Source organism: Oncorhynchus clarkii, chromosome 18, assembly GCF_045791955.1.
Source record: "Oncorhynchus clarkii lewisi isolate Uvic-CL-2024 chromosome 18, UVic_Ocla_1.0, whole genome shotgun sequence".
In the NCBI taxonomy this organism is placed as follows: Eukaryota; Metazoa; Chordata; class Actinopteri; order Salmoniformes; family Salmonidae; genus Oncorhynchus; species Oncorhynchus clarkii.
Genome location: NC_092164.1, coordinates 32,575,393 through 32,590,881, shown reverse-complemented (window position 1 = coordinate 32,590,881; position 15,489 = coordinate 32,575,393). Strand labels below are relative to the sequence as shown.

At 40.0% G+C, this 15,489-nt stretch overlaps 1 protein-coding gene across 3 annotated transcripts in view; it reads left to right on the top strand.

The window, feature by feature from the left end:
* Positions 1 to 1,517: 1,517 nt before the first annotated feature.
* Positions 1,518 to 15,489, top strand: part of LOC139373345 (protein PRRC2A-like) — a 48,015-nt gene continuing 34,043 nt past the window's right edge. For 2 of the 3 annotated variants that reach the window (XM_071113755.1, XM_071113753.1), the window contains exons 1-2: positions 1,518 to 1,631; positions 11,605 to 11,756. In XM_071113755.1, the coding sequence (XP_070969856.1) occupies positions 11,642 to 11,756 (115 nt within the window). In that variant the 5' untranslated portion in view covers positions 1,518 to 1,631; positions 11,605 to 11,641. Of the gene's footprint in view, positions 1,858 to 11,604; positions 11,757 to 15,489 lie in introns of all 3 variants that reach the window. The other variant, XM_071113754.1, reaches the window with a different exon arrangement.

The following is a 15,489-nucleotide window of genomic DNA, read 5'->3' as shown; positions in this document are numbered from 1 at the left end:
TTCAATTATTTTATTTTATGCTGATCAAAGTCAGAAGTGGAAAGAGTACTGAAATATCCTACTCAATTAGAAGTTCTGTTACTTTAATTACTTTTTATTCAAGAAGAAGAAAAATGACGTTTAAAAAAAACTACTTAAGTAAGTCAAAAGTACCTCAATTAAAAAGTACTTAGAGTAAAAGTAATTGAGTTAAAAAAAAAACATTGACCTTGATAATTAAGGTTACCTGAATGTTGCTACACATTATATTTTCCATGCATGAAATTAAAAAAGGAAGAGAGGAAATTGTTACTTGACATCTTAGACCTTCCATCAAAATACATGTTTCGCATTTAAAAAGCATTCTCGAAAAGCTTCACATCTATTTGGTATTTTATTAGGATCCCCATTAGCTGTTGCAAAAGCAGCAGCTACTCTTCCTGGGGTCCACACAAAATATGAAACAATACAGAATGACATAATACAGAATATCAATAGACAAGAACAGCTCAAGGACAAAACTACATACATAAAAAAAAGGCACATGTAGCCTACATATCAATGCATACACACAAACTATCTAGGTCAAAATTCCAATATTGAGATGCTGTCTCAAAGCGTTGAAGAATGGGAATAGTTTCAGTATTTCATCCACAAGTTATAATCAACAATTAAAAATGTTTTGTTATGGATACAGCCCCTGTGCTGCATCAGGATAGTGCTGCCTGTCTATAGTCAACAATTAATTAATGAATGAAATTACTAATATATTCATGAATAATTGAATGAATGAATTACTAATAAATGAATGAATTACTAATATTATTGACAGTTTTTTAAGGGGAAGTTCGCCCATTTCACGTGGCCTCATTTTCACTGTTTCTGTGCTTGTAGTTGATCCCCCAAACTGTATTTTGTTTATTTTTTGTTTGGTCAGAGAAAATTGGTTGTCACTTTTTGAGTCATCACTTGCCATTGACTACAATGCACTATGAAAATGTGTCTAAAGCATGTTTAGAAAAAGCTCCGAAAACACTCCAAAAATTCAGAATCACATTCTGAATGTCTCTGCATTCGCTAAAAAAAATTGTGCTCAAAATAAAAACAATAAATATATAAAAATGTTAAAACAGTTTTTGGGGGATCAACTACAAGCACAGAAAGAGTGAAATTAAGGCCACGTAAAAATGAGTGAACTTCCCCTTTAACGCTTTGGTCATGCATGAGATCTGATCAAGAGGTGTAAAACATAAACTATTGAATTGCATTATATTGTGAGTGAAAAACACACATTTGATTTTGTTTTGGTGTTGATAAATAGCAACCAGACAGTGAAACGAAATAAACCCAGTACACGGTTCGCTGATCAGAGCGCTGTAAAATACATTATTTGGCTACTCGACCTGACAATGTAGGATAAGGCGTGAAAACCATGCAAAATGTTGAAATAATCCGAAATGTTAGATCTGATAGGACAACATGCTGATTCAGAATTCATTATGTTAATCTGACCCCGCCCTCTTTGTGTGCCCTCCGCCCCCTCTGCACTACCGTCTCTAGTAGCCGTTGACGGCTCTTGTAGTGACGGATTAAGCTCTCCTGTAATATTTTTATTTTTCATTGGTTTTGTGGAAAAAGAAAAAGGAGTACAAGTAAGCCGCTTTACACACATCAATCTCCAATATCCCCTCTCTTATTTTATAACGTTAATTAATTTGTAGTTTGAGCTAGCAGAGTGGTAATTTTGCTAGCAAGCTAGGGTAAACGTTACTTGCCAGCGACAGCGTGAGCAATAAACTAGCTAACGTTAGTTAGTAGAGGGCTAACGTGATTACATTATTCTGCGATACAACTCGAGACAAGTCGGGACAAGACCAGGTTAGTACTTACATCTTGTATTTCCTGATGTAAAATATTAGCTAGCTAGCTAACTATATTATAGTTGAAATGTAACGATGGCAACCGCTAGAGATGTGTGCTAATGAGGTAACATTAGTTAACTAACGTTAGCATCGGCTAACAGTCACTCGCTAGCGACAATAGTGTTGGTTAGCTAGCTATTAGCTGGCTGGTTTGGTTCATAGCAGGGCGAGATGTAGAGAGATCTATTACAGATGGCTAGGTTACCAATTTAGATATATTGGTTCTACTGTATAGTTATACAATCTTGTGGCACAACAGCCATGCCCATGTGTATCACGGCGTGGGTTATAGCTACATGCAATGTTTGCATCGTATAGTTAGCTAGCTTAATTGCTAACCGGTTTGTTATAATGCAGATGGCCTACCCGCACCGCCATTTTGTTTTGTTCTCTTCATAAAATAATTTGCCAAATCGCATAGTTCCTAGAAATTGGGATTTATACAATCTATACTAAAGCATTAAAAACTGAGTTGATTGACGTATTCACTGTGATTCAACGAGGAATGTAAACTAAACTAATTTCACCACCGCAATTTATCTGGGTATGCATTACGAAACATCGCAGTCCCCCTCCCAACGTGAATATGGAGGCCGTATTAGATTGCTGTTCAGAGTTAACTATGGCTACAGACAATGTGATGTTTATGCTAGCAACTATTTTTGGTGAAGTGGTATACTTGGACTGTGTTGTGCTGACCCTTGCCTTTGAGTGTGCTGTTATGATGGCATGCTGTGGCTGGCCCTGAACTCCTTTTTGCGTTACAAGGCCCTTTCCTGGTGTATTACATTGATGTCTTGCTTATCTGCCCTCTTAATCCCTGAACAACATGTTATTTGCCGGCCATCCCACGACCTAATTTTCTAATCTCATCGGGGTATTGAGGCACACAAGGTGTGCTGCTATTTGGCAGTGTTTGGGACAATAGCACGACTAAAAGTACATTTATCCCATTAAAGCAACTCATATCTTTACGCCATACAAATGTGCATTGAACACATCCTTTATTTATCATGTAGTGTATTTAATGGTGGGTGCCTGCTGGTCTCTAATAATATTGTTGCAGTCTTTTAAATGGGTCAAGTTATCTTGTCAGTTGCTCTTGTGGTTTGCAGTGCACTATTACAAGAGTTCTCAAACTTCTTGAGGTCGGGGAACCCTTCTATGATGACAAAGTAATAAGGTACCCCTCATAATTGAGTGAGATACAAATAAAATACAAGGTGTTTTACCATGACTTGATGTCTCGGGCCCCGGGAAGGAACATTTTAATGGTCCGCCTCTTGGCATTGGAGAGAGAATATTACCGTTTCCAAGCTAATTTCTTGCAATTCTACACATTTTGTTATGGGGCAGCAAAAATTGTCACAGCTTTAAAGCTAATATCCTACAGGGCGCTGAGGGGATTTTTTTTAACAACTATTTGACCAACTGCAGTAAAATTATTTAAATTACGTTTAATTTGTTTTACTGTGATCTCAATACGCACCTTGCGCTGCAGTTTCTTGAGATAAATCCGATCATGTCGAACTGTGCGATGCAGTAAGGTGTTGTAGTTTCCAACAGGCCAATTTTCTACATAGTTTAGTGCAGAAAACGTGATGATTAACTACGATGACCATATTCTATTGTGGCGGCTACTTGTCCGGTCTGTAATGTGAATAACTGATGGTTAATAAGTGATAATCTATCATGAGACTTGTTTTATTCTGCGCTACAGCATTCAACCAACAATGCATAGTGCATTTAATGTTTAAAAAATATTATTGAAATCGAAAATCTTTCTATTGTTAATAATCTAACTGAAACCGAACCGGCCTCAAAAGGCACTAATCGCTCAGCACCAATCCTGCAATTCTACACATTTTTCCATGAGGCAGAGTGAGAACTTTGCCATAATAAAGCTTATAGTACTCTCCAGTGTAATTCTATGAAATATAACCTATAATTAATTACAATATGAAGGTTTTTCCCTCAAAAAAATTGTGGTCATGTATGTTTAAAAGCAGCCTTTTCTGTGTTGGAATAGTGTGTGGGCATACCCCAACAACAGAATGGTGTGGGCGTTTACCGGTCAATATTCATGCGAGTAGACCGCTGATTGGTCAGCTCATCCTCCTCGGGAGGATGACATAATCCTCAAGGAAACAAGCATTTTTTTTGTTTGAGTTGGCTTTTTTAACTTCTGGGATATGTGGGATGATAGCGTACCACTTGGCCAAAAGCCAGAGAAAATGCACAACGCCAAATTCAAATAAATTCCTATAAAAATAAACTTCCATGAAATCACACATGTAAGATACCAAATTAAAGCTATACGTGTTGTGAATCCAGCCAACATGTCAGATTTCAAAAAGGATTTTCGGCGAAAGCAAACGATGCTATTATCTGAGGATAGCACCTCCATAAACAAAAGAGAGAACATTTCAACCCTGCAGGCGCGACACAACGCAGAACTAAAAATATAAATCATGCCTTACCTTTGACGAGCTTCTTCTGTTGGCACTCTAATATGCCCCATAAACATCAAATGGTCCTTTTTTTCCGATTAATTCCGTCCGTATATATCCAGAATGTCCATTTATTTGGCGCGTTTGATCCAGAATAACGCCCATTCCAACTTGCGCAACGTGACTACAAAATATCTCAAAAGTTACCTGTAAACTTTGCCAAAACATTTCAAAATACTTTTGTAATACAACTTTAGGTATTTTTTAAAGGTAAATAATTGATAAAATTCAAGACGGGATGATCTGTGTTCAATACAGGAAGAAAACAAACTCAAGCATGCTTTCTGGTCATGCACCTCTATCAAACAGTACACATGAAGTGAACCTGGTTCAAGATGGCAGTACTTCTTCATTACAGAAAGGAATAACCCCAACCAATTTCTAAATACTGGTGACATCCAGTGGAAGCGGTAGGGACTGCAAGCAAGTCCCTTAGAAATCTGTATTCCCAATGAAAACCCATTGAAAAGAGGGTGACCTCAAAAAAATAATCTGAATGGTTTGTCCTCGGGGTTTCGCCTGCTACATAAGTTATATTATACTCACAGACATGATTCAAACAGTTTTAGAAACTTCAGAGTGTTTTCAATTCCAAATCTACTAATAATATGCATATCATATCTTCTGGGGATGAGTAGCAGGCAGTTGAATTTGGGCATGCTTTTTATCCAAAATTCCAAGTGCTGCCCCCTATCCTAGAGAAGTTAAGCTTTTTTTAAATCCAATTTATGCATTGGCCACAGCTACGATTATAAGATCAGTCAATAACTTTATTTGGTATGAGTTAACACAATATGAACATTTTAAATGTGAGATTTTCAATGGACAGTTACTTTAAATTACAGAGCATTTATGTAAAGAAATATTGAGTTGAACAATTTAGAATTGGCAGAGTACTGTGCATACCAATATCACTGTGAGCCCCCCAGACCCATTTTGTGCAGGGCAAAAAAATAAATACAATGTAATAGTATTCCTCTAAAATGTATTACACCCCCTAAATTTATTCCTTTGGCCAAAATTAATTGCATCTGTAAACATACAGTAATCAAACCCAAATCAAATTTTATTTGTCACGTGCCGAATACAACCGGTGTAGACCTTACAGTGAAATGCTTACTTACAAGCCCTTAACCAACCATGCAGTTTTAAGAAAATACCTAAGAAATCAAAATTCAGAAAAAAGTAAGAGATAAGAAAAACAAATCATTAAAGAGCAGCAGTGAATAACAAAGGGGGGGCCATATACAGGGGGTACCAGTACAGAGTCATTGTGCGGGGACACCGGTGTCGAGGTAATTGAGATAATTGTGTACATGCAGGTAGGGGTGTTAAAGTGGCCATGCATAGATAATAACAGAGTTGTAGCTGGGGGGCAAATAGTCTGGGTAGCCATTTGATAAGCTGTTCAGTCTCATGGCTTCGGGTAGAAGCTGTTTAAAAGCCTCTTGGACCTAGACTTGGCACTCCGGTACCGCTTGCCGTGCGGTAGCAGAGAGAACAGTTTATGACTAGGGTGTCTGGACCAGTCATAAGTCTGGGCACCTACTCTTTCCAGGGGTTTTCTTTATTTTTACTATTTTCTACATTGTTGGATAATAGTGAAGACATTAAAACTAGGAACTATCACATGGAATCATTTAGTAACCTAAGTAGAGGTCGACCGATTATGTTTTTTCAACGCTGATACCGATTATTGGAGGACCAAAAAAGCAGATACCGATTAATCGGCCTATTTATTTATTTGTTAATAATGGCAATTACAACAATACTGAATGAACACTTATTTTAACAACACAATGTAACTCCAAGTCAATCACACTTCTGTGAAATCAAACGGTCCACTTAGGAAGCAACACTGACAATAAATTTCACATGCTGTTGTGCAAATGGAATAGACAACAGGTGGAAATTATAGGCAATTAGTGGTTTAGGAGTGGTTCTGCAGGTGATAACCACAGACCACTTCTCAGTTCCTATGCTTCCTGGCTGATGTTTTGGTCACTTTTGAATGCTGGCGGTGCTTTCACTCTAGTGGTAGCATGAGACGGAGTCTCCAACCCACACAAGTGGCTCAGGTAGTGCAGCTCATCCAGGATGGCACATCAATGCGAGCTGTGGCAAGAAGGTTTGCTGTGTCTGTCAGCATAGTGTCCAGAGCATGGAGGCGCTACCAGGAGACAGGCCAGTACATCAGAAGAAACAGAAACAGACTCCATGAGGGTGGTATGAGGGCCTGACGTCCACAGGTGGGGGTTGTGCTTACAGCCCAATATCGTGCAGGACTTTTTTCATTTGCCAGAGAACACCAAGATTGGCAAATTCGCCACTGGCGCCCTGTGCTCTTCACAGATGAAAGCAGGTTCACGCAGCATGTGACAGAGTCTGGAGACGCCGTGGAGAACGTTCTGCTGCCTGCAACATCCTCCAGAATGACCGGTTTGGCGGTGGGTCAGTCATGGTGTGGGGTGGCATTTCTTTGGGGGCCCGCACAGCCCTCCATGTGCTCGCCAGAGTTAGCCTGACTGCCATTAGGTACCGAGATGAGATCCTCACACCCCTTGTGAGACCATATGCTGGTGCTGTTGGCCCTGGGTTCCTCCTAATGCAAGACAATGCTAGACCTCATGTGGCTGGAGTGTGTCAGCAGTTCCTGCAAGAGGAAGGCATTGATGCAATGGACTGGCCCGCCCGTTCCCCAGACCTGAATCCAATTGAGCACATCTGGGACATCATGTCTCGCTCCATCCACCAACAGACTGCACCACAGACTGTCCAGGAGTTGGCGGATGCTTTAGTCCAGGTCTGGGAGGAGATCCCTCAGGAGACCATCCGCCACCTCATCAGGAGCATGCCCAGGCGTTGTAGGGAGGTCATACAGGCACGTGGAGGCCACACACACTACTGAGCCTCATTTTGACTTGTTTTAAGGACATTACATCAAAGTTGGATCAGCCTGTTGTGTGGTTTTCCACTTTAATTTTGAGTGTGATTCCAAATCCAGACCTCCATGGGTTGATAAATTTGATTTCCATTGATATTTTTTGTGTGGTTTTGTTGTCAGCACATTCAACTATGTAAAGAAAAAAGTATTTAAGAATATTTCATTCATTCAGATCTAGGATGTGTTATTTTAGTGTTCCCTTTATTTTTTTGAGCAGTGTATATTATATTTTTGAGTTTCTTCAAAGTAGCCACCCTTTCCATTGATGACAGCTTTGCACACTCTTGGCATTCTCTCAACCAGCTTCATGCATTATTCACCTGGAATGCATTTCAATTTATTCCTCTGGGATATGTGGGATGGTAGCGTCCCACCCCACCAACAGCCAGTGAAAGTGCAGGGCGCCAAATTCAAAACAACAATCTCATAATTAAAATTCCTCAATCATACAAGTATTTTACACCATTTTAAAGATAAAATTATTGTTAATCCAGCCACAGTGTCTGATTTCAAAAAGGCTTTACAGCGACAGCACCACAAACGATTGTTAGGTCACCACAAAGGCACAGAAAAACCCAGCCATTTTTCCAGCCAAAGAGAGGAGTCACAAAAGGCACAAATGGAGAAAATTAATCACTAACCTTTGAACTTCATCAGATGACACTCATAGGACTTCATGTTACACAATACATGTATGTTTTGTTCAATAAAGTGCATATTTATATAAAAAAATCTCATTTTACATTGGCGAGTTACGTTCAGGAGTCCTAAATCATGCGGTGATCTTGCAGAGAGCCACATCAATTTACAGAAATACTCATCATAAATGTTGATAAATACAAGTGTTATTCATGGAATTAGAGATATACTTCTCCTTAATGCAACCGCGGTGTCATATTTCAAAATAACTTTGCAGAAAAAGCAACCCTTGCAATAATCTGAGTACAGCGTTCAGACAACAAAGCAGCCAAAAAGATATCCGCCATATTGGGTAGTCAACATTAGTCAGAAATAGCATTATAAATATTCACTTACTTTTGATGATCTTCATCAGAAAGCACTCCCAGGAATCGCAGTACCACAATAGATTTTTGTTTTGTTCGATAATGTCCGTCATTTATGTCCAAATAGCTTCTTTTGTTAGGGCGTTTGCTGAACAAATCCAAAAGCGCGTTCAGGTCCAGCCGAACATCGGACGAAAAGTTCAAGAAGTTCCGTTACAGCCCTTAGAAACTTGTCAAACTAAGTATAGAATCAATCTTTAGGATGTTTCTATCATAAATCTTCAATAATGTTCCAACCAGAGAATTCCTGTGTCTGAAGAAAAGCAATGGAACGAGAGCTAACTTTCTCGTGACTGTGCGATACGAGCCTGTGGCACTCTGCCAGACAGACACCTTACTCATTCCTCTCTCGGTCCCACCACAGTAGAAGCCTTAAACAAAGTTATAAAGACTGTTGACATCTAGTGGAAGCCTTAGGAAGTGCAACATTACCAATATCCCACTGTACCTACAATAGGGGCTGAGTTAAAAAACTACAAGCCTCAGATTTCCCACTTCCTGGTTGGATGCTTCTCAGGTTTTCGCCTGCCATATGAATTCTGTTATACTCACAGACCTCATTCAAACAGTTTTAGAAACTTGTGTTTTCTATCCAATACTACTAATAATATGCATATATTAGCATCTGGGACAGAGTAGCAGGCAGTTTACTCTGGGCACCTTATTCATCCAAGCTACGCAATACTGCCCCCCTATCACCAAGAAGTTAACAGGTGTACCTTCTTAATTTGTGAAAATACTTTCCTTTAATGAGTTTTAGCCAATCAGTTGTGATAAGCTAGGGGTGGTATAAAGAAGATAGCCCTATTTGGTTAAATACCAAGTCCATATTATGGCAAGAACAGCTCAAATAAGCAAATAGAAACGGCACTCCATTACTTTAAGACATGAAGGTCAGTCAATCTGGAAAATTTCAAGAACTTTGAAAGTATCTTCAAGTGCAGTCGCAAAAACCATCAAGCGCTATGATGAAACCAGCTCTCATGAGGACCGCCACAGATAAGGAAGACCCAGAGTTACCTCTGCTGCAGAAGATAAGTTCATTAGAGTTACCAGCCTCAGAAATTGCAGCCCAAATAAATGTTTCAAGTAACAGACAGAGAGTTCAAGTAACAGACACATCTCAACATCAACTGTTCAGAGGAGACTGCATGAATCAGGCCTTCACATCAAATTACTGCAAAGACACCACTACTAAAGGATACCAATAAGCGGAAGAAACTTGCTTGGGACACGAAACACGAGCAATGGACACTAGACCGGTGGAGGTCTGTCCTTTCTAGAGTCCAATTTGGAGATGTTTGCTTCCAACCGATGTGTCTTTGTGAGACGCAGAGTAGATGACCGGATGATCTCCGCATGTGTGGTTCCCACCGTGAAGCATGGAGGAGGAGGTGTGATGGTGACACTCTGATTCACTTAGAATTCAAGGCACTCTTAGCCAGCATGGCTACCACAGCATTCTGCAGTGATATGCCATCCCATCTCGTTTTGCGCTTAGTGGGACTATCATTTGTTTTTCAACAGGACATTGACCCAACACACCTCCAGGCTGTGTAAGGGCTATTTGACCAAGACGGTGAGTGATGGAGTGCTGCATCAGATGGCCTGGCCTCCACAATCACCCGACCTCAACCCAATTGAGATGGTTTGGGATGAGTTGAACCACAGAGTGAAGGAAATGCAGCCAACAAGTGCTCAGCCTGTGTTGGAACTCCTTCAAGACTGTTGGAAAAGCATTCCAGGTGAAGCTGGTTGAGAGAATGCCAATAGTGTGCAAAGCTGTCATTAAGGCAAATGGTGGCTACTTTGAAGAATCTAAAATATATTTTTAATTTGTTTTACACTATTTTTGGTTACTACATGACTCAAAATTTTTAATAGTTGTGATGTCTTCACTATTATTGTACAATGTAGAAAATAGTAAAAACAAAGAAAAACCCTTGAATGAGTAGGTGTGTCCAAACGTTTGACAGGTACTGTACATTCATTCTAATCTTGACAAATCCATTCTTATTGTTCTGAAATCAAATCATATATCAAGCATACTACTTTTTGCCACAAGGACTCACGTCCTACATGTGCAGTAGGGTGATGAAACCCCTACATCACAAACAAACTTCTCCCCAAATAGAAGCAGATTTTCTGTCACTATATTTTACATAAATATTTATACTATAATTTGTGGAGGGTCACCAGTCAAGTCAGTGCAGTTGTAGAGAGAGATGAGTCCTGTTGTAGTGAAACCAGCCCAGCAACATGTGACAGAGCTGACATTCTCACCGTGCAGTACCAGCACAAACAGGACTGTTGTTTTGGGTGACGCACACAGAGACAGTAGGTAGGTTGGTATGTCTTTTCTGGGTCATTCTAGATGAAAAACCCTTGAAATGACTTTTGTCTGGTACTGTATATATTTTGAGATCTGACCACGGACCCCCTGCATTTTGTTACGTATGGGTGGTCCCAGGAATCGAACAAACCATCTTGGCGTTGCAAGCTCCATGCTCTACCAACTGAGCTACAGAGGGCCCCAGTTGCCCGTTAATTAATTTGATAATCATCAACTCAATGTGCAGTTTGCAATTGACCTCCATCTTTGTAACATGACAAGAGGGCAACATTTTCCCCAAACAAGATTGCGCCGCCTACAAAGACGGATATTGTTTTTGTAATATATGATCCGTTTACAGACACAGAACAACTCTCTAGCTGTAGCCAAATCTTTATGAATTGGACCGATGTCAGCCCAGTGGATTTTATTGGTGAGCTGGAAAATGGGCTCAACCCTGGTGTTGTTGCCATGGAGGCAACCCCTCTCAAGGCAGTCCTAGAAAAAGACATAATTTATAATGCATCACCATGGAAACTATGCCATGGATCGCATTATTCTCTCGGTACAGTATTTCCTGTGTTGCCTTGTTCATGGCAATGTACTGTTCACGTGCTAGCTCTGCTCACACATTGGTCTCTAATGTTATTGACCTGTTCTGAGCACTGTCCCCCCCCCCCCCCCTCTGTCTGTCCACACTACAAACTTTGTAATGCATACACTGTTAAGAAAAGACTGGATATCGGGACTCGTTTTGTTGTTTAGAACCTGCATCAACTCAACACCACGTTTACCTTCACGTTCAGTGACGCATACATGGTGTCAAATGTCTCCATCTCTTTCTCTCTTCCAGTCTCAGGGCTCACCTTACTCAATGAGCGGACAGCGCAATGTCAGAGCGCTCTGGGCAAACTGCAAAGGGGAAGGATGGCAAATCCAAGTATGCGTCTCTCAACCTGTTTGATACCTACAAAGGAAAGAGCCTTGAAGCACAAAAGCCTGTTGGTGAGTATTCTCGTTTCCATTGTCCAGGTAGTGTGTTAGTGTGTGGAACAATTTCAGGTGTTGACGTGAGGTGTCCTTATCCAGGTCATCGGATCATTTTCTGATCCATCATAGGTGATTGGATTTGTTGATATCGATTATGATAATAAGTCATATTATGCAATCATTTTCCAACATGAGATGTATGGGCCAACTTGACTAGAAGTGCATACACAACCCACATTTTAGCACTTAACATTTTAGCGTTTAGTTTTAAGTTTTAATGTCACATGCACAAGTGCAGCAAATTGTATAGAGGGAAATAGTCCTATAATTCCTATAATAACTACAACCTAAAACTTCTTACCTGGGAATATTGAAGACTCATGTTAAAAGGAACCACCAGCTTTCATATGTTCTCATGTTCTGAGCAAGGAACTTAAACGTTAGCTTTCTTACATGGTATATATTGCACTTTTACTTTCTTCTCCAACACTTTGTTTTTGCATTATTTAAATCAAATTGAACATGTTTCATTATTTATTTTATTGATGTATTATATTAAGTTATAATAAGTGTTCATTCAGTATTGTTGTAATTGTCATTATTACAAATACATTTTTTTTAAATCGTCCGATTAATCGGTATCGGCTTTTTTGGTCCTCCAATCGGTATCGGCGTTGAAAAATCATACTCGGGCGTCCTCTAGTAAGAACCATAGAAATCAATAACGAAATCATAAAACAGCAAATAAAAAACATTGACAGGTCAAGGAATCCGCCTCAAAATCCTTCATAAATTATTTAAAAACACCAATCGGGACAAGTTCTTCCAGTTTATAAGTAATTTGTAAGGTGTTCCAATCCAATGGCGCAGAGTACATAAAGGCCCTTTTACCAAATTGGAACCGTTGGCAAAATAAATCCTGGGAACTAATAGAGTACCCACCACATTTCCGAAGAATTAAAATGGTAGTAATCCGACAATGGCTTTTTAATTAAAAGTATACCAGGGACAGAGATTCAAAGCAAGAAATTCCAACTGTTGTCAAATAGTTTCAGACTTTCCACACTTACAAGGAATGTAGGCTTTTACATATATAGCCACACCCACACCTTAAATCAATCAGTGCGATACACACTGTAACCATTTTATACAAATATCCTTATCAAGAAGAGACTTGCGGAGCCAGGTTTCAGAAAACACAACTGCATCAGTTGATAAAGCCAAAATCCTAACCCCATCAATTTTAGACAACAGGCGCCCATTGTCAGATATACTCACCCAGCGGCAATGTTTATTTTCTCCAGGGTTCAGTAATGTCACTCCGCAAAGCAATACCACTGAAATGGTCATTTTCTCTGAGAGATTTAAGAAATAAAGGCCAAGGAAAGGTACGGGGAGAGAGGGACTGTGTGTGTATGTATGAGTCTGTGTGTGAGTAGATTGGGGGTGGATTGAGAGAACGGTTTGGGGATTGTTGAGCTGCCGCTGACAGCCAGGTGGAGAGCGAAGAGTAGCAGCTTGGACGAGACACTCAGCAGAGGGAAAGGGAGGGTTACTTAGGTAAGCTTTGAGTAAAGAAGTGTAAATGCCGATTAAAATATTATTCGAGTTGGGGGAGACCCACTATCTTACACCAGCAAAACTAAGTAGTTTGCACTACACAACAAGGAAAGTATAGATTTGCGCCACTATAAATTAATTGTTGTTAGTAGGTTAAAAACTACTAATCACAGACTAACGACTTGACATGCTGCCATCTTGGATTGAGAGACTGCATAGCCTACAAGCCACTGATGCAGACCTTTGAAACAACTATATTTTAAAAAGTAATATAGCCTACGTCATCACAATATGTCCCATTATTTATTTTAGACTGCTCTAAAGAAACATGGTATATAGTCTATTGCAGAAGAACAGAATAGCGTACTCTGAATTGTCGTTATGTTAGGCCCTGATCTGGCTGTGGGCTACACTTGTTCATTTTGCAGACAAGATTTGCTTTGAATTCCGTGGCATTATTTTATAGAATGAAGAATACAACAGGGCTCTACAGTGCTACCATTTTGGGGGCATATGCTCCTAAATATTTTTGCTGTGCCTCCTGGAATTATAATTTGGGAGCACAGGTGCCTCTTATAAAATGAAATAATAATCACCAAGATCAAATCAAAATCAAATTGTATTTGTCACATACACATGGTTAGCAGATGTTAATGTGAGTGTAGCGAAATGCTTGTGCTTCTAGTTACGACAATGCAGTAATAACCAACGAGTAATCTAACAATTCCAAAACTACTACCTTATAAACACAAGTGTAAAGGGATAAATAATATGTACATAAAGATATATGAATGAGTGATGGTACAGAACGGCATAGGCAAGATGCAGTAGATGGTATCGAGTACAGTATATACATATGAGATGAGTAATGTAGGGTAGGTAAACAAAGTGGCATAGTTTAAAGTGGCTAGTGATACATGTATTACAAAGATGCAGTAGATGATATAGCGTACAGTAAATGCATATGAGATGAGTAATGTAGGGTATGTACACATTATATTAAGTGCCATTGTTTAAAGTGGCTAGTGGTACATTTTTTTTATATCAATTTCCATTATTAAAGTGGCTGGAGTTGAGTTAGTATCTTGGCAGCAGCCACTCAATGTTAGTGGTGGCTGTTTAACAGTTTGATGGGCTTGAGATAGAAGCTGTTTTTCAGTCTCTCGGTCCCTGCTTTGATGCACCTGTACTGACCTCGCCTTCTGGATGATAGCGGGGTGAACAGGCAGTGGCTCGGGTGGTTGTTGTCCTCTGATCTTTATGGCCTTCCTGTGACATCGGGTGGTGTAGGTGTCCTGGAGGGCAGGTAGTTTGCCCCCGGTGATGCGTTATGCAGACCTCACTACCCTCTGGAGAGCCTTACGGTTGTGGGGGGAGCAGTTGCCGTACCAGGCGGTGATACAGCCCGATAGGATGCTCTCGATTGTGCATCTGTAGAAGTTTGTGAGTGCTTTTGGTGACAAGCCGAATTTCTTCAGCCTCCTGAGGTTGAAGAGGCTGCTGCGCCTTCTTCACAACGCTGTCTGTGTGGGTGGACTAATTCAGTCCTCCAACAATCTGTCTTACTTTCCCGATCAATTTCTTCTAAAATTGTGTGTACATCTGTATAGCTAGACTTAGATTTAGCTTTCCCTGACTTAGTCGCCATACTGATTGATATATATAAACAGCTGAAGATGCGCTTTACCAAAAAAAGTGCTGTGCGTAACATGCGCTCCTTCCAGTATGAATCTTCAATGGCGAATGACCCTCTTTACGCCGGAGTTTACTACATGGGTTGGTCTTCCAACACATAACCATTACATATTGCCGTTTACCTCAGCTCATTGGCTATCTACCCAGCTAGATTTCAAGACGATCAGTGGTCATTGGGTTAAAATACAGTCAATCAACGAAACAGCGGTCATATCATTGGTGCACAATGATGTCTTTACAAACATTACCTTATCCTAGTGAGATTTACACGGGTATCAAAACGCTGAGGCACGAAACGCTGAGGCACGAAACACAGACCTTATTTGGTGCGGCAGGGTAGCCTAGTGGTTAGAGTTCGGATCCCCGAGCTGACAAGGTACAAATCGTTCTACCCCTTATATGTTTATAACGTTGGGCTATATGTTTTGATTTTTAATACATTAAGGCTGCATGATGCGACTGAAGATTTGAAAAAAGTTGCATGAAAGGCATG